General features: G+C 57.4%; 8 protein-coding genes across 8 annotated transcripts; 4 read left to right on the forward strand and 4 right to left on the reverse strand.

Annotated features, from left to right (window-relative positions):
- Positions 1–358: 358 nt before the first annotated feature.
- HEK2 (uncharacterized protein) lies at positions 359–1,707 on the reverse strand (the record flags this gene model as incomplete). The annotated part of the gene is made up of 6 exons (XM_060596783.1): positions 359–375; positions 423–445; positions 475–505; positions 544–722; positions 776–1,607; positions 1,695–1,707. 6 exons carry the CDS (start codon positions 1,705–1,707, stop codon positions 359–361), a joined length of 1,095 nt encoding a protein of 364 aa, XP_060453742.1.
- Positions 1,708–2,379: 672 nt separating this feature from the next.
- ubi3 (uncharacterized protein) lies at positions 2,380–3,417 on the forward strand (the record flags this gene model as incomplete). The annotated part of the gene is made up of 5 exons (XM_060596784.1): positions 2,380–2,423; positions 2,522–2,534; positions 2,747–3,031; positions 3,145–3,256; positions 3,314–3,417. 5 exons carry the CDS (start codon positions 2,380–2,382, stop codon positions 3,415–3,417), a joined length of 558 nt encoding a protein of 185 aa, XP_060453743.1.
- Positions 3,418–4,576: 1,159 nt separating this feature from the next.
- Positions 4,577–6,798, reverse strand: CcaverHIS019_0111960 (uncharacterized protein; the record flags this gene model as incomplete). Its single annotated transcript, XM_060596785.1, has 10 exons — positions 4,577–4,642; positions 4,676–4,809; positions 4,843–4,995; positions 5,028–5,187; positions 5,222–5,288; positions 5,323–5,408; positions 5,444–5,717; positions 5,756–6,146; positions 6,182–6,384; positions 6,443–6,798. 10 exons carry the CDS (start codon positions 6,796–6,798, stop codon positions 4,577–4,579), a joined length of 1,890 nt encoding a protein of 629 aa, XP_060453744.1.
- Positions 6,799–8,318: 1,520 nt separating this feature from the next.
- GFA1 (uncharacterized protein) lies at positions 8,319–11,580 on the forward strand (the record flags this gene model as incomplete). Its single annotated transcript, XM_060596786.1, has 5 exons — positions 8,319–8,352; positions 8,785–8,796; positions 9,331–9,342; positions 9,389–11,437; positions 11,510–11,580. The coding sequence occupies 5 exons, from the start codon at positions 8,319–8,321 to the stop codon at positions 11,578–11,580; spliced, it is 2,178 nt and encodes a 725-aa protein (XP_060453745.1).
- A 629-nt stretch (positions 11,581–12,209) lies between these two features.
- CcaverHIS019_0111980 (uncharacterized protein) lies at positions 12,210–13,945 on the forward strand (the record flags this gene model as incomplete). The annotated part of the gene is made up of 10 exons (XM_060596787.1): positions 12,210–12,463; positions 12,541–12,868; positions 12,901–13,040; positions 13,076–13,181; positions 13,359–13,394; positions 13,430–13,467; positions 13,511–13,565; positions 13,601–13,732; positions 13,768–13,818; positions 13,856–13,945. 10 exons carry the CDS (start codon positions 12,210–12,212, stop codon positions 13,943–13,945), a joined length of 1,230 nt encoding a protein of 409 aa, XP_060453746.1.
- A 1,629-nt stretch (positions 13,946–15,574) lies between these two features.
- CcaverHIS019_0111990 (uncharacterized protein) lies at positions 15,575–18,628 on the forward strand (the record flags this gene model as incomplete). The annotated part of the gene is made up of 4 exons (XM_060596788.1): positions 15,575–16,194; positions 16,293–16,668; positions 16,705–16,818; positions 16,865–18,628. The coding sequence occupies 4 exons, from the start codon at positions 15,575–15,577 to the stop codon at positions 18,626–18,628; spliced, it is 2,874 nt and encodes a 957-aa protein (XP_060453747.1).
- A 224-nt stretch (positions 18,629–18,852) lies between these two features.
- CcaverHIS019_0112000 (uncharacterized protein) lies at positions 18,853–20,274 on the reverse strand (the record flags this gene model as incomplete). The annotated part of the gene is made up of 2 exons (XM_060596791.1): positions 18,853–19,956; positions 20,002–20,274. 2 exons carry the CDS (start codon positions 20,272–20,274, stop codon positions 18,853–18,855), a joined length of 1,377 nt encoding a protein of 458 aa, XP_060453748.1.
- Positions 20,275–20,718: 444 nt separating this feature from the next.
- Positions 20,719–21,441, reverse strand: CcaverHIS019_0112010 (uncharacterized protein; the record flags this gene model as incomplete). The annotated part of the gene is made up of 4 exons (XM_060596792.1): positions 20,719–20,937; positions 20,980–21,153; positions 21,209–21,336; positions 21,384–21,441. 4 exons carry the CDS (start codon positions 21,439–21,441, stop codon positions 20,719–20,721), a joined length of 579 nt encoding a protein of 192 aa, XP_060453749.1.
- Between the last annotated feature and the right edge of the window lie 301 nt (positions 21,442–21,742).

Below are 21,742 nucleotides of genomic sequence, written 5' to 3' on the forward strand. Positions count from 1 at the left end.
GCAAATTGCCTCCACATGGCATGTGGCGCAATCGAGTTCTAGTCACAAGATCACAAACTACCACACTAAACTCTGACTCAATGCTCTGCTCCGTTCAACTCTCACAACTGGAGACTAGGAACACTCTCCCAAACGCGCACAAAGATCTACCCGCTCTAACCCATGATCACAACCCTTCTCCCCCTAGGCACAAGTACCGTCTGTCATTACTTCAGACTGCTATGCATCGACTACAATGGCCCAAAGATTCACTCCCCGCCGGTTGTACGGGGAACAGGATGGAATACGTGAGAGGAGGAGGACGAGAAGCATAGATACTTCACGTCGCAGTTTGGTGATACGTATCAACAGAAGGCCTTCAGGAGATGTTGAGGCCTGCTTGTTAATTACCGTGGTCACAAGTAATGCAGACAATAGCTCACCTGCGGTTCGTTGTAGTGCTGGCCTGCAACTCACGTAGACTATGAGATTTACACGTCACCAGCCTCAGCGGTCTGGTTAACGCCTATTTGTCAGTTTGAAGCCACTACTGCTTGAACTCACGACGCTCCTTCTCCGACTCGAGCTGCGAGTAGAGGAGCATGAGCGCACGCTCAGTCGACTCGGGCGTGCCGACGATGGTGAACATGCGCTCGCCGGTCTCGTCGTGGGGGACCTTGGCGATCGAGATGCGCGAGCCCGAGAGACGACGGATCTCGGTAATCTTGGAGCCGCCGCGGCCACTGGAATGTCAGCCCGCATGTCAAGCACACATCAGCAGAACCGTGTCACTCACATGATGCAGCCAACCATGTCGCTGGGGATCGAGATGTTCTGGGTGCGGAGGTTGGGGTCGTTGAGAGGAGGGCTGGTCTGCGACTCAGACATGCGACGCTCGCCAGTGCCGGCAGAAATCGAGCCACGCGAGACGCGGCGGTCGCCAAAGTTAGGCTGCTGAGCGTTGAAAGCACCCATCGACGTGCGGCGGATGCCACCAGTGGGGCCAGTAACGGTCTGCGCGCCTAGGCCGCCAGCGAGGACACCGGCGTCGCCGCCGGCACCGGGGTGGTACTGGACGGTACCGACGTTGCGCTCCCAGTCCTCGAGAAGGCACTTGGAGATCTCGCAGACGGCAGTCTTGATCGCGTCCTGGGCACCCTGGACCTCGACAACACGCTCAGTCGACTGAGGAAGCATCTCCTTGGACGCGACCATGCGCGCACCCGACATGTCCTGGATCTGCTTGATCTTGACGCCCTGGCGACCAATGACCGTGCCCATGAGGTTGTGGCTAATGAGGAGACGGATCGAGGTGAAAGCGATGGCCGGGGGAGGGGGGAGAGACGAGTCGGACAGAGGCGTCTCGAGGAGAAGACGCGCAATTTCAGAGTACGCCGCAGCGATGGCATCCGGGTCGCCAGAGATGCTGAGAACACGGTCCTGGACGCCAGGAACGACCTTGGAGACGCCAGCCTTGCAGTTGGCGACGGCGCGAACGTTGGCGATTGTGGCGCCGGCCTTGCCAATGATTATGCCAGCCTCCTTGGTGGAAACGAGGGCACGGAGGGTTAGCTCCTCGGGGACCGAGTTGACCTGGTGGTCCACAGGGGACGAGGGAGCGGCAACGTCTTGTGTAAGTGACGCGTGCGGAGGGGATGACGCGAGGAAGGAAAGTGCGGCGCGTCGATTCTGACAAGCACAGTCTTGGCACTCACCAGAGTCGGCCATTTTGAACGTTAGCAAGGAGGTCGGTAAAGACGCTAGATAAGGGGAGGGTAGAGAGAGCGTGGAAAGAGAGCTTCACGCAAGAGGAGGAGAGGAAGGTGAGGTCGAGGAAGGTGGGGCTGTGGAGGGCGAAGTTTCGGGAAGTGGGGGGTGGAAATGAAGGGGAAGACTACGGAGAGTGAGAACGGGAGTGGGAGAGGTGAGGGGAGGGAGGTGAGTGGGGGGTCGGGAAGAAGGTGTAGAGGAGGATGAGGTTGGAGGTTGGAGGATGAAGGTTGGAGGAGGTTGAAGAAGAGGATGAGGAAGATGGATGAAGGTTGCCAGTCCGTCACCACCACGCGGCCACAACCGAGGTGGTCCACCATACCAATAGTATCATATGATCAAAGTCCCTCAGCCAAGGCCTTGGGTGGCAACCGGGATCAAATCCGCATTCATTGTCCTCGATTCATTGAAAGCTTTGCATGTAGTCCTCAAGGAAAGACAAGAGTGGCGGTTAGCTGTTATGCACGGTGGTCCATCTATGGTAATGTTGAGCACATGCATTCTAACGTTGGACGCGGTCGTCGCCGCACTGGCCACACCAACGTCTACGGGGGCTATAAACAATCCAGGTTTTTTGCACAACCCCAACACCGCTACGTTCAAAGCCCTGGACGGTAACCACAGTGCCACATGGACGGAGAATTGCGGCATCTGGGCTTGGCAGATCTGCGAAAGTTGGTGCCTGGCTCCGTGACTGCTGCCACCCTTCAATACCACCAATTTCATTCTTGGTTCCTCAGCCTCTTCAAGGATAGCAAAGCTTGCTTAGTAGGGCCTCGCCAAAAGTGAGTACTGAGCTAGTCGACACCGCAGCCACCAGCCACCTCTCAAGCATCGCGAGCGACGCGGATACGTTTGCTGCTCGCGGTGCTGTCGAACATGTTGGCGATGGGAAAGAAATTTGGCGGCGGCTGTCACCAACTTTGTCTTGTTCATCATCATGTCTACTTGGCTACACGGGATCGAACGGCCTCCAAACACATGCTGACTGTTGCAGATGCAGATCTTCGTTAAGACCCTCACGGGCAAGACCATCACCCTCGAGGTCGAGTCCTCGGACACGATCGACAACGTCAAGTCCAAGATCCAGGACAAGGAGGGCATCCCCCCTGACCAGCAGCGTCTCATCTTCGCCGGCAAGCAGCTCGAGGACGGCCGCACCCTTTCGGACTACAACATCCAGAAGGAGTCGACCCTCCACCTCGTTCTCCGCCTGCGTGGTGGTATGGCCAAGAAGCGCAAAAAGAAGAACTACACCACCCCCAAGAAGATCAAGCACAAGGTGAGTCGTCAGCGTTTGGTGACAGACGATGAGTGGTGCTCGCGTGACTAAGCCCACTCTTCATCCGTCATTCGTTGCTCTGTGGGTTCCGAACTCGTACTAACACCGTGCAGCGCAAGAAGGTCAAGATGGCCGTCCTTAAGTACTACAAGGTCGGCTCTGACGGTGCCATCACCCGCCTTCGTCGCGAGTGCCCCGCCCCCACCTGCGGCGCTGGTGTCTTCAGTGAGTACCATTCGGCGCGGTCAGCACGCTTTCAGTGAGCAGTTGCTAACCTCTCAGTGGCCATGCACAAGGACCGCCAGGCTTGCGGCAAGTGCGGCCTCACCTACATGTTCGACGAGTCGAGCAAGCCCGCCGCCGTCGCCAAGGGCAAGAAGAAGTAATCTTCTTTTCGCATCAAGCTTCTCTGAGCCAACGCGATCCCTCCAGCGAGCAACCCACCGTTCATACGCTCTGTAGCTATGGATTTTGTGTCTCGCACTTTATTATGTTTCGGTCGTGTGTGGTGGTGGAGTTCTTGCACAGAGCAGCGAGGCCGACTAATATACGGCTGGGTTGTGACTCTCGCTAGCTGGGACGCCCCGCAGCTGCGAGGGTATATGCCAGAGCTACATCCCAAACGTCATGTTGGGATCGGGCTTGCCATCCATCGAAGACCCAGCTGGAAGGACACAGACGCACTCTGTCTGTCCATCCTCTTTGTATGTCCCTCATTCGCGGCACTCGTGGCCTCTCGTTGTATCCACTGCCAAGCCAATCCGGCCCGAACAACCGCCGTTCTGTTGACTGCCAGGCTGTCAGCCCCACGGCAATTCAACCCACTCAGTCAACTCATCCTCACTCCTCACTCCTCACTCCTCACTCCTCACTCCTCACTCCTCACTCCTCACTCTCATCACTCTCCCGCACATCGAGATACCAATCCTCTCCTATCCTCCACATATTGTCAAGCTCCCAATATCAGCTCCCAAACCTCATTGACAGACTGGCAGCTGGTAGACTACGTTGCGTGATAATGTCTAATATCTGAGACGTCTTGAGTCTCAAGTCGTGTACAGATACTCAAGGCGAGCACACGTGTCAAGATTGCCCACAGTTATACAGTTACAGTACATCTCTTCCTGGGGCACGATGTATACGATAGCCAGCCCACGATTTAGTGCGTCGATGCGTGGGCCCATGCCACAATTCTAGCCCAATTCAGTTGCTTTGTCCGATCCGACGGCTGACGGCTGTGTGGGTGTCTAAGTGTTTCACAGGTCCCACTTACTGCGGCATGGACTATGTGACACGAACGTATCAACGTGCCAAATCACAAGGTAAACATGTGGGTGGGGCTGGAGAGCGCCGCTAATCAAGTGTTGCATCCAGACTGCCGGCCACCAAACCTCGCACAAGTCATTAATATATGTATGTTTCATCGTCTATGGGCGGAGCCGAGTTTGCGAATCAGTGGATCAGATCAGAGGTTATGACAATGAACGAATTAGAGATACAAAGGGCGTCTGAGCCAGACGCGGGTCCTCGTCTCCACGCCGGTGTCTACACAGGACCAACAAGCTGGAACATGAGCTTGCGCACGATGCCCGAGAGTGAATCGGGCGAGTGCTGACGTCAGCGAGGCCAGTGATGCCAGCTCACCTTGTACGTGTCCATGACCATGGCCATTGCGGCGGCGCCGAGGATTGTCTCGCCGAACGGAACGAGTGGGACGTACGAGCGGCGGCGTGCGGCAAACCAGGCCGATTCGAGCGCCTTGGGGAGCACGTACATGGCTGACGTCAGTTCAACCTAGATAGTAGACTTACCCAGCTCGGCGCGGCGGCGCTTCTCCTCAGCGAAGAGAGAGGCAGCGTCGAGGAAACCCATGACCCAAAGATTCTCCTTGCGGTTGAGGACGCGACGGAGGAAGTCGGGAATGTTGGGCATGTCGAGGGTGCGCGAGCGCATGCAAAAGAGTGCTATGGGTTAACTCGATCAGGGAACAATTCACCTTGGTTGATGCAGACGAAGAAGCCAAGGAACGAACAGCTGCGCACGATGCCGAGAAGGATTTTCGCGAGCATACGAAGAGGGTCCTTCTGGAAGTGGTGTCGACGGAGAACGAGCGGTGGGATAAGGTGGAGAGCTCCGTAAACTGGAAGCATGAAGCGCTGGGATGAGCTTAGAAAGTGGAGACCAACTCACGAAGACCCGGAAGAAGCGCTCTACATCGCACATGATGCAAGAGTCCATCCACGGGTGGAGCACGGCACTGGCGTCAGCTTGCAAGGTTGCCTTGGCCTCACCATGGAATGTGCCAGCCCGGCCGTCCGCCCTTGGCTTGGTCCTCCAGCATCGCACGGATGGTGCGAGCGTGGCTCGGGGTCACACCCTTGACATCAGTACAGTCCGTGCGCCGGCACTCACCCGTGGTTCAGCCAATGCCTTCTGTAGCTGAGCGGGCGCGATGAAGTTGTTGCGGACCGCAGTGCGGTTCGCCGCGACCGCATACTTGGGAACGCCAGACGCGCTCTGGATCCAGTTGTAGTACTCGCGGGAAAGAGTCTCAGGAGCGAGAAGGAAGGCGTACATGATCTGGCCGCAGCACAGACCAAAAAGGAGTATGTCTCCATGAGGAATCGAGATGCCCATTTGTGGCGCGTACTGGTTGTACGTCCCCTGCAGACCGCGCACGAACATCCTGTAACAGTCAGCGGTCGTGCCACAGTGGTGACGTACTGTTGTGCGATACCGGTCCGGCGGCCGGCGGTCTCCCAAAGCAGACCGAGACTTCCTACAGCGCCGGCGGCCGCAGCCTGCCAGCGTCGCTCTCCCTCGTTGCCTTCACGCTGCGGAGGGCCGAACGTCGGCTGCGAGAAGCCATAACGGAGTCGGCGTCGGATGTACGAAAGTGGCGGGGCTAACCGCAGAAGATGAAGAGTGAGGCAGTTAAGGAAGGTGAATGTACCAATCATGGCACCGAATCTTAGCGGTTCTTCTCCAAAGATTGCCTTCCGAAGAGTTTTCAGTGTCACCCGGCCCTTGCCTCGCTTGCCGGCCTTGAGTACGCGGAAAAGGACAATAAGAACGTTAACGCCGGCGCGCACACTGAACGCGAGAATGAATGAGCCTGGAGTTTAGGTTGGAGTGAAGCGTCCCACTCACGAAGACCACGCTTGAGAGCGAGAATCAAGCTGCGTTCGGCATCATCCGGGTACTGCTGCTTGTCGTCCTGGCTACGCCAGACGAGCCCACGGCCGGCCCGCGAAAGTTCAGAGACGACACGGGCACGTTCTTCCTGGTCATGGCGAAGAAGGAGAAGGTGGTCAAGAGAAGCGAGCGATATGGTACGGCGGATCTGGTCGGCGCTGATTTCGGTAAGTGAGAATTCTGGTTGCCGACCGACTTCGGGCATTGATCACTTACGTCTCGGAGAGGTTTGGGGTGGGCGGACCGCTCAGAAGCCATTCCTGGTCACGGGGCACGTTGCGTTTACGACGCCTCGCTCCGCCTGGATAAACTACCTTGCTATCGATAGCTCTGAGAGATGCTGCGTCACCAACCGCAGTAAACCGCAGGTGCTTGGTGATTCGGTGTCCGTCAGTTGCGTCTATGCTTGACTTGGAGCGACGCAGTACTGAGGAAGGCGGCGAGAGGATGCCCGTCGGTGTGTCGGCGGACTCGGCCTCGGAGACGATTGTCGTGTTAATCTCGAGCTCGTCATCCTCACTTCCGCTGCTCTCGAGCCGAGGTGGCGGAGCAGTCTCGGACCGGTGGACCATGGGTCGATCTTGAAGTGGTGGTGAAGGTGAAAGAGAGGATGGCTCAGAGTGAGAGTCGTGTAGGATGTTTGCGGGCGACAGAGCGTCTTGTGCAACGCCGTCCGTCACTGGTGGGTTGCTCATGGGCAATGCGTGATGGTTTGGTTTGGGTGTTAGCGTGATAGTGATATGCCACCCCAGCTTAAGCTCGAGGTTTCAGCCGGTTACCTATGAACCGTATCAACCTAGTTGCCAGTTAGACAACCTCCACTCTGATCCATCAAAGTTGTGGGGACGGTGGCTCATTCATCATCATCTCCCAGCCCGTGGAAGTCACGTGGAAATGTGAGAATCACATACTAGGATTAATACACGTCATTTATTCAGTCTACTGAAGGCCGAGAGACAATGTCGTTCTCTACATCTACTCACAACTACTACCGTAGCCGGTTCTAGCTCCACCAATCCCAGGGGCTGAGACCAACAGGGAAACGCGCCGGATCACGTGGAGAGAAAAAGCGAAACGAAGAGTAGGCGCGTGCGGTATGTTAAGTGGAAGGCGCACAGGCAAAAGGCGCACAGGGCCAATCCATCGATCACCCAGGCACCAATGCGCATCTGCACCCAAGGTGATCACATGATCAGAAAGGCCAGAAGGGAATAGGTAATAAATATGGTACACTGTAGGTTACTACTCTACTATACTATTGAGCATTTGAGCAGAGAATGAGCTGGGCTGTATGAGCAATAGGAAGATGTATAACCAAGTACGACTGGGACACAGTCGAATCCGCACCAGTGATTAATGCCAAGTGGTTTGACCCGTTGGGTGGGCATCATTCATTAGGGACGACAGATGATCAGACGAGCGGGTTCGCTCGGCAGGGCTTTGTGGTTCCCTGAAGTCGCGTCGCGAACAAGCAACCGGGCTCGTCGCGTACAACCCTTCCCACCTGGTCCAACCTGCTGGACCATCTCCCAGCACCCCAGACTTTCCGGGATGCTTGCCCACTTGACGCTCTCTCCCCGCTTCTCCCTTCCACCGTCCACAGTCCACTTGCGTCAAGTTGACGCGGGGTGACGAGGGGTGGTTGTGATTGTTCGCTTCGACTCTAATCCCTCTGAAAATCCGTCAGATCGTCACACCAGAGGGCCTAAAGGGCAAACGGAGGATTGACGCATTGCGCACCAAAACGCACGCCACCCTCACCCTATGGCCTATGAACCCAGACCTTGACAATCATCGCCACCGACCTGTGTCATTCGACCCTGCCTCCGGCCTCTGCCACGGCCTGAACGACTAGGCGCCTGCCTGACCATTCCTCAAGACTTGGTAAGCCTCACGATTGTCACGATTATCACAGCCCAGCTTTGCGCTCAACTTGGCCCATTGCCCAATTGCCCATATGCCCAAGACTCATCAGGTACTAGCACGTGGCAAAGTGTTAGAGGCGCAAAGCGGGACAGGCCCCTCTTTCAGTCTTTCTACAGTACCCTTACTTATCATCCGCTATTTACCCCCCGCCCTGGGCGATGTGAACATGCCTGTTCAAATAAAGTCGGCTTGCCGCCTGGGTGACTTGAGTGACCTGGTGTGTGGACCTGGGGTGCAGGGTGGCCTGGCTTTTTGGGTGAGCGACACGCGACACCTCGTCGAGTTGGAAAACAACAAACACCTGAATCTCTCACCAACCGTATCCACCTTAGCCACTGTACCCAGACCTCCGATATAACCCTGCTCGTCACTTGGCTGCCAGCAAAGCACTATTACTCTTCCTTCTCCTTCATCAACTCCTCTCACGTCGTCACACATCCAACATTTCGCATCGCATTCTTCTCTCCATCTTATATCAATAATCTCTCACGCTCTCATCTCCTTTGCGAGTTGAATTCTTAGCAACCTCCTTCACGCGGTAACCCCTTACGTCTCAAGGTCCGTCACCAGTCGTTACCACTTGGACAATTCCACATCACCGCCTTCTCTTTCCACTCTTATCTCCTTCCCAGTCAACACAACCTGTGAGTAGCTCTGTCCACAGCTTCTCAGTGGCCTCTTTTAGCCTATTTTTTTGGGCGGTTGCTGTGCTTTGGGCTTTGGCAGCTTCTGTACCTTAGGAAGCTGCCGGATCAACAGACAAGGCGAGCAAGAGCAAGTGGCCAACGCGGTCGATCCCCCGGACTCGCTCCGGGTTGAGACGCGCCGCCGCAATTGTCCGCAAATGCCGGATAGCGGTGTCGGTACTTAGCCTCAGAATCAACTTCCAGATCTCTATCACATTGAATTGCCCCTTCCTGTTTGCTGTGCTGACACGTTCACATCATCGCCCCGTCTATGTCCCGACCCACCACTGCTTTCACACCTTGTCCACGCCTTCCCAACACGCGTCCGGAACCACAAAATCTCCCACCGCATCGTCTCCACTTGTCGTACCATCAACCTCGCCTTGCTACCGTGACATTGCTCCATATTCCCGGGTGCCACCACAAATCCCACTGGCTTTCTCGTTCCTGTCTCCACGCCAACCCTCGCTCTCGCTTGTGTCCCAACCTCAGTCATTATGTGTGGTATGTTTAACCCTGGTTTGTTCCAGCTCCAGACTGACGCTTGCAGGAATCTTTGCGTACTGCTCGTACCTGACGGAGCGTGACCGCGGCTACGTCTGCGAGTTGCTCTGCAACGCGCTTGCGCGTATGGAGTACCGTGGCTACGACTCGGCCGGTATCGGTATTGACGGCGACTCGCCCACCGACCCGTACATCCTCTTCAAGGAGGTCGGCAAGGTCTCGGCTCTCCGCAAGCACGTTGCTGGCGGCATTCCGACTCCGGCACCGGGCAACGAGGCTAACGCTCTCACCACCCCCGTCGACATGAAGAAGCTCTTTGTTAGCCAGACGTCGATGGCTCACACCCGCTGGGCGACTCACGGTGTTCCCTGCAGCCTCAACTGCCACCCTCACGTCAGTGACCCCTTAACCGAGTTCTCTGTCGTCCACAACGGTATTATTACCAACTTTAAGGAGCTCAAGCTTGTCCTCCAGAAGCGTGGCTACGTCTTCCGCACCGACACCGACACTGAGTGCGTTGCCATTCTCTGCAAGTATGTCTACGAGAGCCAGCCCAACAAGCGCCTCAACTTCCAGACCCTCATCAAGACGGTCCTCAAGGAGCTCGAGGGCTCGTTTGCGTTTGTCTTCAAGTCGGTCCACTTCCCCGATGAGATTATCGCTGCGCGTCGTGGTTCGCCCCTCCTCATCGGTGTCAAGTCGGAGCGCAAGCTCAAGGTCGACTTTGTTGACGTTGAGCTCCAGGACGACAAGCAGATCCCCGTGCCCGAGGCTGTTGACGGTCAGGGCCTTCTTGCCGTCCCTGCCAACGGCACCGCTGCCCCTGGCTCCAACCTCCGCCGTCAGCAGTCGCGCGCTTTCCTCTCTGAGGACGGCATGCCCCAGCCGATCGAGTTCTTTGTGGCCTCGGACCCTGCTGCCATTGTCGAGCACACCAAGAAGGTTCTCTACCTTGAGGACGACGACATTGCGCACATTGCGGACGGCCAGCTCCACATCCACCGTCTCCGCCGCGACGACGGTCTCTCGTCGGTTCGTGCCATCGAGACCCTCGAGATCGAGCTCGCCGAGATCATGAAGGGCCAGTACGCCCACTTCATGCAGAAGGAGATCTACGAGCAGCCCGAGTCAGTCGTCAACACCATGCGTGGCCGTGTCAACTTCGACAACAACACTGTCACTCTTGGTGGCCTCAAGGCGTACCTCCCTGTCATCCGTCGCGGCCGCCGCCTCCTGTTCGTCGCGTGCGGTACCTCGTACCACTCGTGTATCGCTGCCCGCCCGGTGTTCGAGGAGCTCACTGAGATTCCCGTCGCTGTCGAGCTTGCGTCCGACTTCCTTGACCGCCGCACGCCCGTCTTCCGTGACGACGTCGCCATTTTTGTCTCGCAGTCTGGTGAGACCGCCGACACCATCCTCGCCATGCGCTACTGCCTTGAGCGTGGCGCGCTCTGCCTTGGTGTCGTCAATGTCGTCGGCTCGACCCTCTCGCGTGAGACCCACTCGGGTATCCACATTAACGCTGGTCCCGAGATCGGTGTCGCGTCCACCAAGGCGTACACCTCGCAGTACATCGCCCTCATCATGATGGCCGTCCAGCTCGCCTCGGACTCGATGTCCAAGGCTGCGCGCCGCGCCGAAATCATCGCTGGCCTCCACGACATCCCAGGCCAGATCAAGACCATCTTGACCATGGACAAGGAGATCCAGCAGCTGGCGACCACGTTTGCCAAGCAGAACTCGCTCCTTATCATGGGCCGTGGCTACCAGTTCGCGACTTGCCTTGAGGGCGCGCTCAAGATCAAGGAGCTCTGCTACATGCACTCGGAGGGTATCCTGGCCGGTGAGCTCAAGCACGGCCCTCTGGCGCTTGTCGACGAGCACCTTCCCATCATCTTCATCATGACCAAGGACTCGCTCTACCCCAAGGTCCAGTCGGCCCTCCAGCAGGTCATTGCCCGTAACGGCAAGCCCATCGTCTTCATCACTGAGGGCGAGGAGGCTCCCGCCGACGTCAAGACGGTCGTCGTCCCCAAGACCACCGACTGCCTCCAGGGTCTCCTCAACGTCATCCCTCTTCAGCTCCTCTCGTACCGTGAGTACCTCCATCGCGCGGCTGTTACTTCCGCGCACACCTTGATTTGCGTAGTACGTCTCTAACATACAGACATCGCTGTCCAGCGCGGCGTCGACGTTGACTTCCCTCGTAACCTCGCCAAGTCTGTGACTACCGAATAGTGGATTCGCCTCGAGATGCTCTGCGTGCTGCTGCTGATGACATTGGAGATGGAGGCAGCAGAGTAGGAGCGATGGCGACCTCATGTGGTATCAAGCACGACGTATGCTGGACTCTGAACCCCAAACGCTCCTTATGTTTTGTACAATGGCTCCTCTGCATGATGATTGTGGTTCTAGTGATCTCTCAATACGCTAACGTGTGTCAGGCAATTGTACATTCTGTTCGTTACGTATGGACACATGGGTCGGTTAGACCGGTTGTTTTCGCTCACTTCCTTCTGAGCCCTGTTGGGTGATGCTGTTTAGCGTGTACGCCGACTGTACGCGCCTTGGTTGATCCTTGGATCGATCTTTCAACTGCACTTTGCTTTCAACCACTCTTCTCTTCATTGTTCCACTCAACATCATTGACTTTCCCTCCTACATCATCTTCTCCCCACTCGGGACCCTCTATACCCGCACTTCCGCTCGCTTCCCAGCCTTCTCATTGCTACGATCCTCGCCTGCCAAGACCTCTAAGGAGTGATTGAATCAGCGTTAGCATGGCGCCGCTTGAGGCTGGGTTGTCAGGTTCTTCTTCCTCAACACCGTCCTCTATCCTTCCCGCATCCTCAGTCACTTCATACACAATGCCCGACGCGTGGGCCGCTTCGCCAACTCCCGACGGGCCAACCCCTTGCCCAGTTGCCACCGTTGACACTACCTCCATCTCTCCTTCAGCCTCGAGTTCCCTCACTCCCGATGCCCAGATCGCCGACGACAACAGTCAACTGACACCCGAGGAGGCCGTCTCTGGGCCGCCCCTCGTGCCCGAGGAGAAGCTGACCTTCCACATGAAGTGGTCGGGGAAGACCTTTGAGCTCGTGCTCAGCTCGAGCGATCTGTGCGTACCATCGTCATTCCGCAGCATTGTGTCGCTAGACCCTTTGCCACTGTATCCGCTTTCCATGCTGACACCAGTTTGTATGACTTGCGCGCACAGATCGAACAGCTCACCGACGTGCCCGCAGAGGCGCAGAAGATCCTGGGACTCACCAAAGTCAAGTTGAGCGCGCAGACAGAAGGGTCGCGTCTCGCCGCCGTCGGGATTCAGGATGGGGCGCGCTTCCAGATGGTTGGCACGCCAGTGCATCTCCGCTTCAAGGAACGTGTCGGGCCGCCCCCTCCCGACGACGGGATCGACATCAACTACCCTGCCCGTGGATCTGACGGGCGCTTCATTGCGCCAGCCCAGGATCCGCGGAACCAACGCAAGGTCGCCGAGCTGGTCAAGAAGTATCCCATCACCGTGAGAGCCTGTCAAATCAGTAGCTCACCCAGATCATCAACGAGGCACGCCCGGGAAAGCGGCTACTTGTCCTCGACATTGATTACACTCTCGTCGACACGCGGCCGCTCATCGACGGAGCACTCCCACCAATAGAGTGCGCCCGGCCTGGCCTGCACCTTTTCCTCGAACGGTGAGGTTATGCTCGCCATATTCAGCTGATAGCAGCGTATATCCGCATTACGACATTGTCATGTGGAGCCAGACGCACTGGCGATGGCTCGAAACCAAGCTAGTCGAGCTCGGTATTCTTGGGGGCGATGCCGCTTACAAGGTGAGTGACGCCGGTCTTCAACCTTGCGGCATGGGCGCGTCCGCGAGATGCTCCTATCAAGGCCACGAATGCGCATCGAGGGCGCATCGCTCGTGCCTATGACAGGAGAAAGAGATTGCGGAACCGGCCCACAAGCAATGGCTCTGCTTTGATTGAAGACTTGCTGACTCATATCAGATCTGCTTCGTGGCTGACCGCACCACCATGTTCCCGGTAGGTTCTGGATTCCAATGGACATTGACTCGTAGATCTTCAGCGAACGCTCGGGGCAAATGATCAAGCACGAGTGGGTTGTTCTCAATGAATGAGCTCGGAACTGATATCCTCAGAGTCAAGCCTCTGGCGTACTTTTGGGCGCAGTACCCCGACTGGTCTGCGAAGAACGTGAGCCCTTCCGGAGCAATAGACCTAACGAGCAGACTATCCACATCGATGACCTTGGTCGCAACTTTGCCCTCAACCCAGGGGAAGGCCTCAAGATTCGGGCGTTCAAGGGTGCCGGCACGCTCGAGGCCGAGGCCGACCGCGAGTTGGAGAAGCTGGGAGGTTATGTGAGGGAAGATGCCGGGGCCCTGGCTGACAGCAGCTTGTCGACCTTGCGGAAATGACTGAGGACTTTACGACGGTCGACCACTCGGTGGGCACACTACTTGTTATACAGAGCTAACATCCAGCGCTGGAAGAAGCGTCGGCGGCGTCGTGAAGGCGAGGGAACAGGGCCGCAGACTGCACGGCAAGGGACCAATGAGGGTCCGACAGCTTAGCTAAAGGGCGTTCAAACATAAATCACGTACACAGCGAGGTTAGGTAAGGAGGACCGAGGACCCTTATTTGGTCATGTTTTTAAGAGGTAGCTGACCCCGATTGGGTGAGCTTTTGAATAAAGTAGAAAAACCGGCCAGTAGACAGATAAAGAATGTATCACAGTGCAGTTGTATCCAAGTGTGAGTGGTGCGGGTACATGCGCAAACGTTGTGTGTGAGTTGGACGCGGCAATGTTTGGTTCACCTTTGTTTACGATGCATTCCCAGGCCCTGCAGGCTGCGGAATGGTATGGTGCCAAACCAGTTACCTTTGGTTTTTTATAGGTCTGACGTTTGTTAGGCACGACCATCGGCGTGGTGCGACAACCGAGGACAAGTCGCGCCTGACTTTTGACTAAACCAAGATTGATTTGTATCGAAATGGTAGTTTGGCGTGGGGCTCTGTGGGAACCGATTAGCAACAAGAATTAGTGCCAGGGAAAATGAAGAGGGGGGCTAGTAATCTCGCCTGCTCTGCTGATGCTGTTCAACGGCTTAACATGAGCAAACCTGATAAACGAGGAGAAGAATAGAGCACTGTCTCACCTTTGGCGTCAGAGCATGCGCGCAGGGGTACAAATATGATTTGACACAGCCACGCAAGCACTAGTTTGATGGTATATGGCATAACGCTCAGCCTCCTCTCTGCGCTCTTGTTGACATTTTCCCTGTCAGCCATAGTTTATGACTCATAGAATTCCCAGCAAGTTATTCTAGCTATGTTGCATGCATGCCATAATCCGCATCTTTCAGACAAGTCTCCTTCCCACACGCCACAACGCATCTCGACATCTCCCTCCTGCCCCAAGCTTCCTGGTCTTCCTACGCCTCAACGCCTCAAACGCCTCCACGCCTCAACACCTCCACACCTCAGGCACGTCATCAGCTGGCATCTGTCAAAGTCTGAGACATTGAGCCACCTACCGTCAACATGACCGCTACATAACGCTCTCAACATTCTTGTTCAAAGACAGTCGTCTTGCAGATCAGGACGTCGACACGATATTCCACGCCTCTCATTTCGTTTCGATCATTTCCCCTGCTCTGCGTACCCCGGGACCTACGCACAGACCCATTGGACACTTGACCAACCTGTCACACTTGTCAACGAGTCAAAAGTAAGGGATAGAGTGACAGTTGACAGGTCCAAGATCGTTATCCCATTCTCCTCTATCCTTTTTTACCCAAGTGTAACGCTTTCAACTTTGAACATTCAATCTCCAACACTCTCCAATCAACCCCAAATCAACCCCCAGTCAACCCCCGTCATTAAAGCCTTGTCTCTCTCTCTCTCTATCTCTCGATCTCTTGAGAACCTTGTCGTCCAACCCCACACTCCCTTGGTCAATACCCAACATATTGATCCTAACACTTTCAAACCAACTGTTACTCTTCACCCTTTCATATCCTATAATACCCTTATCACCCCGCACCGCCTTCCCTTGACCCCGGACCTCTTGCTCGCCAGCTCGGCTCCCCTTTGCCCCCCCCTCTCGCCCACCGCAACCGAGCGGCCCACTTCCCACACAAGCCGCTGCAAATCTTGATCTTGCATACATCTCTATCCCTTCTGTCAGCAGGCTAAGCAGTATGCGCCTTCCCTTCGCCCTCGCCCGGGTGGCCCTCATCGCCACGCTGGTCGGGCATGCCTTGGCTCAGAACCCTCCGGGTGGAGACGCCGGTGGAGGGAACGGGAACGGCGGCAGCCAGCCCAACCCTTCACCCACGCCATCTCCAACACCAGCTCCTAGTGGAGGCGGCGGGAACGGTGGTAACAACACTGCATCGGCGGTGAACGGCAACGGCACGTCGAGCGCAGCATCGCCAGCCTCCCTCGTAGCAGGCCAGGTCGTGACCACAACGATCACTAGCTTTGTCGCTGGCCCTAGCGGAACGCAGCCAGCCGTCTTCACATTTACATTCACAGTCGGGTTGAATGGCACCGCCAGCGGACTGAACGGCACGCTGACGAACGGCACTGTCACCGGCAACGGCACCATCTCGAACGAAACGCTTCCCTGGAACGACACACTCACTTACCTTCCATTCTCGCCGAAACTCGATGTTGCATACGGCCTCGGGGGCGCACTGCTCATCATCTCTGGCATTCCGGTAGCGACGCTCGGCGGCAAGAACCGATGGAGCGTTTTAGCCGTCGTCTCGGGCTACACTGTCGCCTTCTTCTGTCTCGTCATCATCCTTTCATTCGGGTGAGTCGGGGAAAGACGACGAGGGCGAGTGCACAGCCCTGACTAGCCCCTGGAGCCTGTGACACTGTGCCAAGATGTTAGACGGGAGCTGACGACAGTGTTGCACCAGCACTGGAGCCGCCGTCGCCCAACCCGCCCTCTGCGGCCTTGCGCGGCCTGTACGTCCTCGCCGTGGGTATCTCGTGCATCGTTGGCGGAGGCCTCGGCATCTTCTTCTTCACGTTCGCCAAGTACTGGGTTGGAGCCGCTGGTGGCTTCTGTTTTGGTTGGTTCCTACTCGCCCTCCGCAAAGGTGGCCTGGTGCGCGACACTGGACCGCGCTGGGCCATCCTCGGCAGCTTCACTTTGGCCGCCCTCGTTGCGGCCTTCATTCCCAAAGCCCACGAATATGTCTTACTGGTTGCCAGCGCACTGGTAGGCGCCACCGCCTTTACTCTCGGCGTCGACTGCTTCACCCGCGCAGGCCTCAAGGAGGTGAGCTGTTACATCCCACCTTCTAGCTGACACCAGTTCTACATCTACAACCTTGGTTATTCCCAGCTTTTCCCGTCGCTCAACGGTGGCAAGTTTCCCTTGACCCAGTCCATGCAGGTCGAGATTGGAGTTGTCGCAGCAGCGACTCTGGTACGTTGTGACTGTCCCCAGTCGGCCGATGGTTTGCTGACATCAGATCGCCTCCCTGATCCAATTCAAGGTCGTCAACATTCTCGCAAAGAGGCGCAAGCAGATAGTCGAGGACGAGGAGGCCCGTCGCGAGGCCCAGGAGGTTTCGCGTGCCGCTGAGAACTTTAAGAACGTTGATGCCGAACTGGCTGAATGGGAGGGCAAGCATGGCAGTGGTGACGGCAACGCCAGCAGCCTATTAACGCCACCTCCCCAGGCGAGCAACCTGCCGGGCTTCGACGACAGCACGGGCAGCGGCTCCAACTCGACCCTCGTCCAGAGGACTCCTCAAAAGGACCAGCAGCCAATTGCGCCCGAACTGCGGATCAACCCACGCCGCATGAGTCTGCTTGAGGAGATGGGTTACCGCGACGAGGAGCTTCCTCCTAGCCCTAACACCCCCACTCTACTCATCCATGACGCCGATCCTGAGATAGAGCAGAAGCTCCAGCTCCTCGCCGATGTCCGCCGCCAGCGCCAGGACCTCCAGTCGACCATGGGCAACCTCCGTTCTTCCTTCCACGAGACCAGAGTTCCAGGCGATTCGGGTTCGATCAGCTCGCAAGGCTCGCGTCCTGCCACTGTCGCCGGCGTCATGGAGCGTGGACGTGGTGCGACGACTAGCCAGCCGGTGAGCGTGCACTCGCGCGCCAACTCTATGACAAGCCTGCAGTTACTTGACGGCGTGCACCAGCGTAAAGACTCAAACACCAGCAGTCGCCTACTGGACGACCGTCCCCGCAGCCGCCATCTCTCCGGTGCCAGCAGCCGCCTGCTCGGCGACGACGAGTATTATGCGCGTCGCGATTCACGCTCTCTTGGGAACAGCTTTGACGAGCGGCGTGCGCCGCGAACCTTCCTTCCTGGCGAGTATAGTGCAACCGAGCTCGGCTCCCGCCTTTCATTAGCCGACAGCTCAACTCGGCCTACTGAGGTCCTGCGTGTGGACAACATCGAGCCGCCCCAGACTACTCCTACCGGATCTGACTGGCAACGGCGCAACTCGGAGTGGGAAGAGTATGTCAAGAACCGCAATGTCCAGAGCGCCGCACCGCCGGGTCCTGCTCTGGACAATGACATGACTGTCGTCTCGACCAACGTGGCTCGTGCCATCTCGCAACGTAACGAGGGAACGCTCCGCCCCTCCGATCGTACTCCCGGCCAAGAGTACGGGGCCAACCTGATGCGGGCGCTGTCGATGGACATGCAGCGTGCCTCGGTCCTCCCGCCCCCAGCGGCACCTCGGCCCGCCGGCAACGATCGTGCACCTCGCTCCGCACCACGCGCCATGACGACCGACGAGCTGGCCGAGCGCCACCGCGACAAGCTCTCGAAGCTGCAGGACAAGGTGACTGCGCCAATTCGCGAACAGATCGCCGTTGCCAACGCACGCGAAGAGTGGTCTAAGGCGCAGGCGCGCGAGCGGGAGGACCAGGCGCGTCGCGAGCGTGAGCGTGCCGAAGGCGCCCGACCACCAAAGCACGACCTTGGCGACACTGCCAAGGAGCGCTCAGTGGGTGACGTGCTCACGAGCCGCACCCCAGCGCGCCCGGCCGACCGCCGCCGGCGCACCGAGGAGTGGCGCCACAGTGTTCCGCTCTCGCCTCCGAAGGCCGGGGTTAAACCCACCATGACGCCTTCAGCGTCGCAACCCCTCCCCCGCTCCCACTCGTACCAGATGGCCAAGTCGCCGCCCGTCGCTCATGCCACTCTCCCCCACGACCGCCGTGCATCCCGCCGCACGAGCAAGGCCAACATTAACATCGCATAGGTTTCTCTCATCGTCCGCGCAACCCTCGATACCTGCCTCGCATCTAATACCCCAGCACGATTTGTATACGCATCAGAGGCAACAAGTTATAACATCCTCGGACAATCACTGTGGCATAGTCCGCACCATGCATGGTTCTGTGTTAGTCGTGGCGAGTGCAAGTGACATTGTTCGTGACATGATGGGATTTGCCGATACCTAAGTACAACCGAACTGTTTTAAGGCTACCACGGGGAGATCCTGCGCAGGCGACTCCATCCTCCAGGGCCCGTCGGCGTGGAACTAGGAGTGGGGGTTGAAGTCCCGCTCTGTGAGGCAGAGTTCGTAAGTGTCGGAGCGTTTTGCTCGCTTGGCGTGGGTACAGGAGCAACTGGCAGCCGCACCTCCGCTCGCTCCAGTTCGCGTCCTGGCTGGTCTCCCAGAACCTCCGGATCCTCCACCTCCTCCGGCATAACCTCGCGCAGCGGTTCGCTGGTACGCGCCACGCCAGCCCGTGACGGAGCGATGGGAGGTGCGCTAGCTGCGCGTACCAGTTCCTGCCGCGAGGTGGATATGGAGCGGTGCGAGGCGGCGTACGACGCTGACCTGGCAGGCGGGGGCGTCGAATGAGCTGGGTTGCGGCGAGTAGGTGTCGACAATGCCGAGCGGGCCGTCAACATGGACGGCGACTCTGTTACGGTCGACGCCGAGGTTGGGGCCGGTGTACCAGTGGGAGGGATGGTGATGGGCGGGAGGGTGGTACGGGCGGCGCGTGGTGTTGCCATACTGGGCGATACCGAGGCTTCTGACGCTGTCGACGCTGTGATAATGGAAGTGGTTGCGGACGGGTTGGAAGTCGCCGTCACCATTGAGAGCGAGCGCATCGCGGGAGGCTCTGCGCCGCTCGGTACGACGTGTGCTCCAGGCGGTGGTGGCTCGTTTGGCGGGTGGTATTCGTCTCCAAAACCATATCCGTACCCAAGGTCATAACTGGGCGCATCTCCCCAATACCGAGGCGTTACATCGCCATCAGTGACATCAGTGCCCTCTGTCACGACACTCAGGCCCGACATGTCCGACCTGCGACGGGAATCTTCGCGTGCGGCACTGGAGAGGGACGGATCCCGGCGGAGGAGGACGCGTTCCTCGTCCCCTGCTTCTGACGTGTACTCTGGTAAAGTGCGGATACTGCGTCCGCTCTCACTGCGCCCCAGCCCTCCGCCGATATTAAGGCCGCGTCGACGGCTACGTGGATTGGGCGCGGCATTGGTCGCAAGAGGCATGGCAAGCTCTTCAGCACTCATGTTCGTCGGTATGATGTGCTTCTTCCGTTTGCGATCCCAAAAGAGCTGGTGTTAGACGTTAGACTTTAATTGGGATGACGTATGACGTACAAAGTAGACAACGGCCACGGCGATCAGGCCCGCGATGAGAATTGGGGCGATGACCCCAATCTTGCTGGATACATCGGAGGTGGATGGGCTGGAAGCGTCCGCAGTATCGCCCTGTATTTGCCTCGCCACGAGGGTGGGTTGAGCGGACTGGGCGGGCTTGGGCTCGGACTCGGACTCGGACTCGGCTCGTCGCCCCTGCCCTAGGTGCTGGCCGTCGGGCTGGATGGGCGCGGCCTCCGCGATTGCGAGGAGGCCCAAGCCGAGATGCCACATCTGTAAATGAGGGGTGTGAGAGTGAGTTTTAGGAGTTAGGTGATGTAGAGATGAGGAAGGAAGTGGTGTTGGGTTGTCATTAGGGAAGGGGGAGGGAGATGGAGATGGGGGTGGCAGTGTATATGTATGGGAATGCGGAATGAGGGAATGTGCTTCGGATAATCACATACCTCGCACCGCACAAACCACATTGACAAGTCTCCAAAGCCTGCGCATTCGCACTTACTGCGGTGCAACCTCCACTTCACCCTAATATTAACAAGTAAGAGGGACCGGATACGCGTTCTCTGTTGCTGCAAACTCAGAGTTACTGGACTGGCGTCACTTGGTTGGTTACAATGCATGGCGGGGCTAAGGGCTATTAAGCTGCGCCCTTTGACAGCTCGTCAATCCACCTTGAGATGGGTCCGTGCTAATTCTGGCACCTCGTCATCGTCATTTTCGTTAACGCCGGCGTCCAGGCGGAGGCGGAGGCGGGAGCGAGAACAACCCACCTCCCTCGGACGCGGAGGGCTTGGGTGCGGCGGGCTTGTCACGCCCAGGAAGCTTGATACTGAACGTCTGACCCTCCTTCAACGAGTAGTCCTTTGGCGGCGCTCGGTTCTGGGGCTTATCCTCGTCGTCGGGCTGCGTCGAGCGCTTAGCCACAGCCTGAAGCGCGACCTGAGTCCATCAGCTACCTGCAACCTCCAATATTGGACTCACTTGGAAATCAAAACTCTCGCTGCGCTCGAGGAAACCTATGCCAATGTATGCGCGCTGACCACCATCCCCCTCCACACGTAGTACAAAGTAACGGCTACTGTCGAGAACAGGTTCGACTTGGGTCCACGGAGAGGCGTACGTCGCTTGGGCGAACAGTTCACCCGTGTTCGGGTCCTGTTGTCAGATACAGATACCTCGGTTCTTCGGTAGCGAAGCGGAATGAGCTCACCTCGAGACGGATGTCACACCGCGCCCCGACTTGGATTACACGCAGTCGGCCCTTCCACAGAAACTTCTCCACGTCCCACTCGGCCGCCTTGTAGCCTTGCGCCGAGGTGCGTGGTGGCACCTGATATACTGGTATTAGCTGTGACCACCCCAAAGCTCAAAAGCTCAGAGCTCACCCATGACCTCGCGAGCGACGAACGACACACTCTCGATTTCTTCTGTCAACTTGTCCATTGTTGGGTTTGTGTGATCAAGCCAAAATGCTTGTGAAGTGAAATGGGTGTTGCAGTGTTGATGGATCGTGTTGGCGTGTTGGCGTGTTGAGAGGGCCCCAAGTGGAGGTCAAGTGGAAAGAGGTGGTCGGCTCCAGCCTGGAAGCGCGGCTCTGTCTCACTCTGCGTGGTATTGTACGTAACTGGAGGGGGAGGTCGGCCCGTGCGAAGAGTATCTTGTACTTGGTACCCTGAATTGTGCGGTGACTTCGGCCAACTACCGAACTTTGTATGAACAGTATCCGCTTTGATCACTTCTTTGA

This window comes from Cutaneotrichosporon cavernicola (genome assembly GCF_030864355.1).
Source record: "Cutaneotrichosporon cavernicola HIS019 DNA, chromosome: 1".
Lineage (NCBI taxonomy): Eukaryota > Fungi > Basidiomycota > Tremellomycetes > Trichosporonales > Trichosporonaceae > Cutaneotrichosporon > Cutaneotrichosporon cavernicola.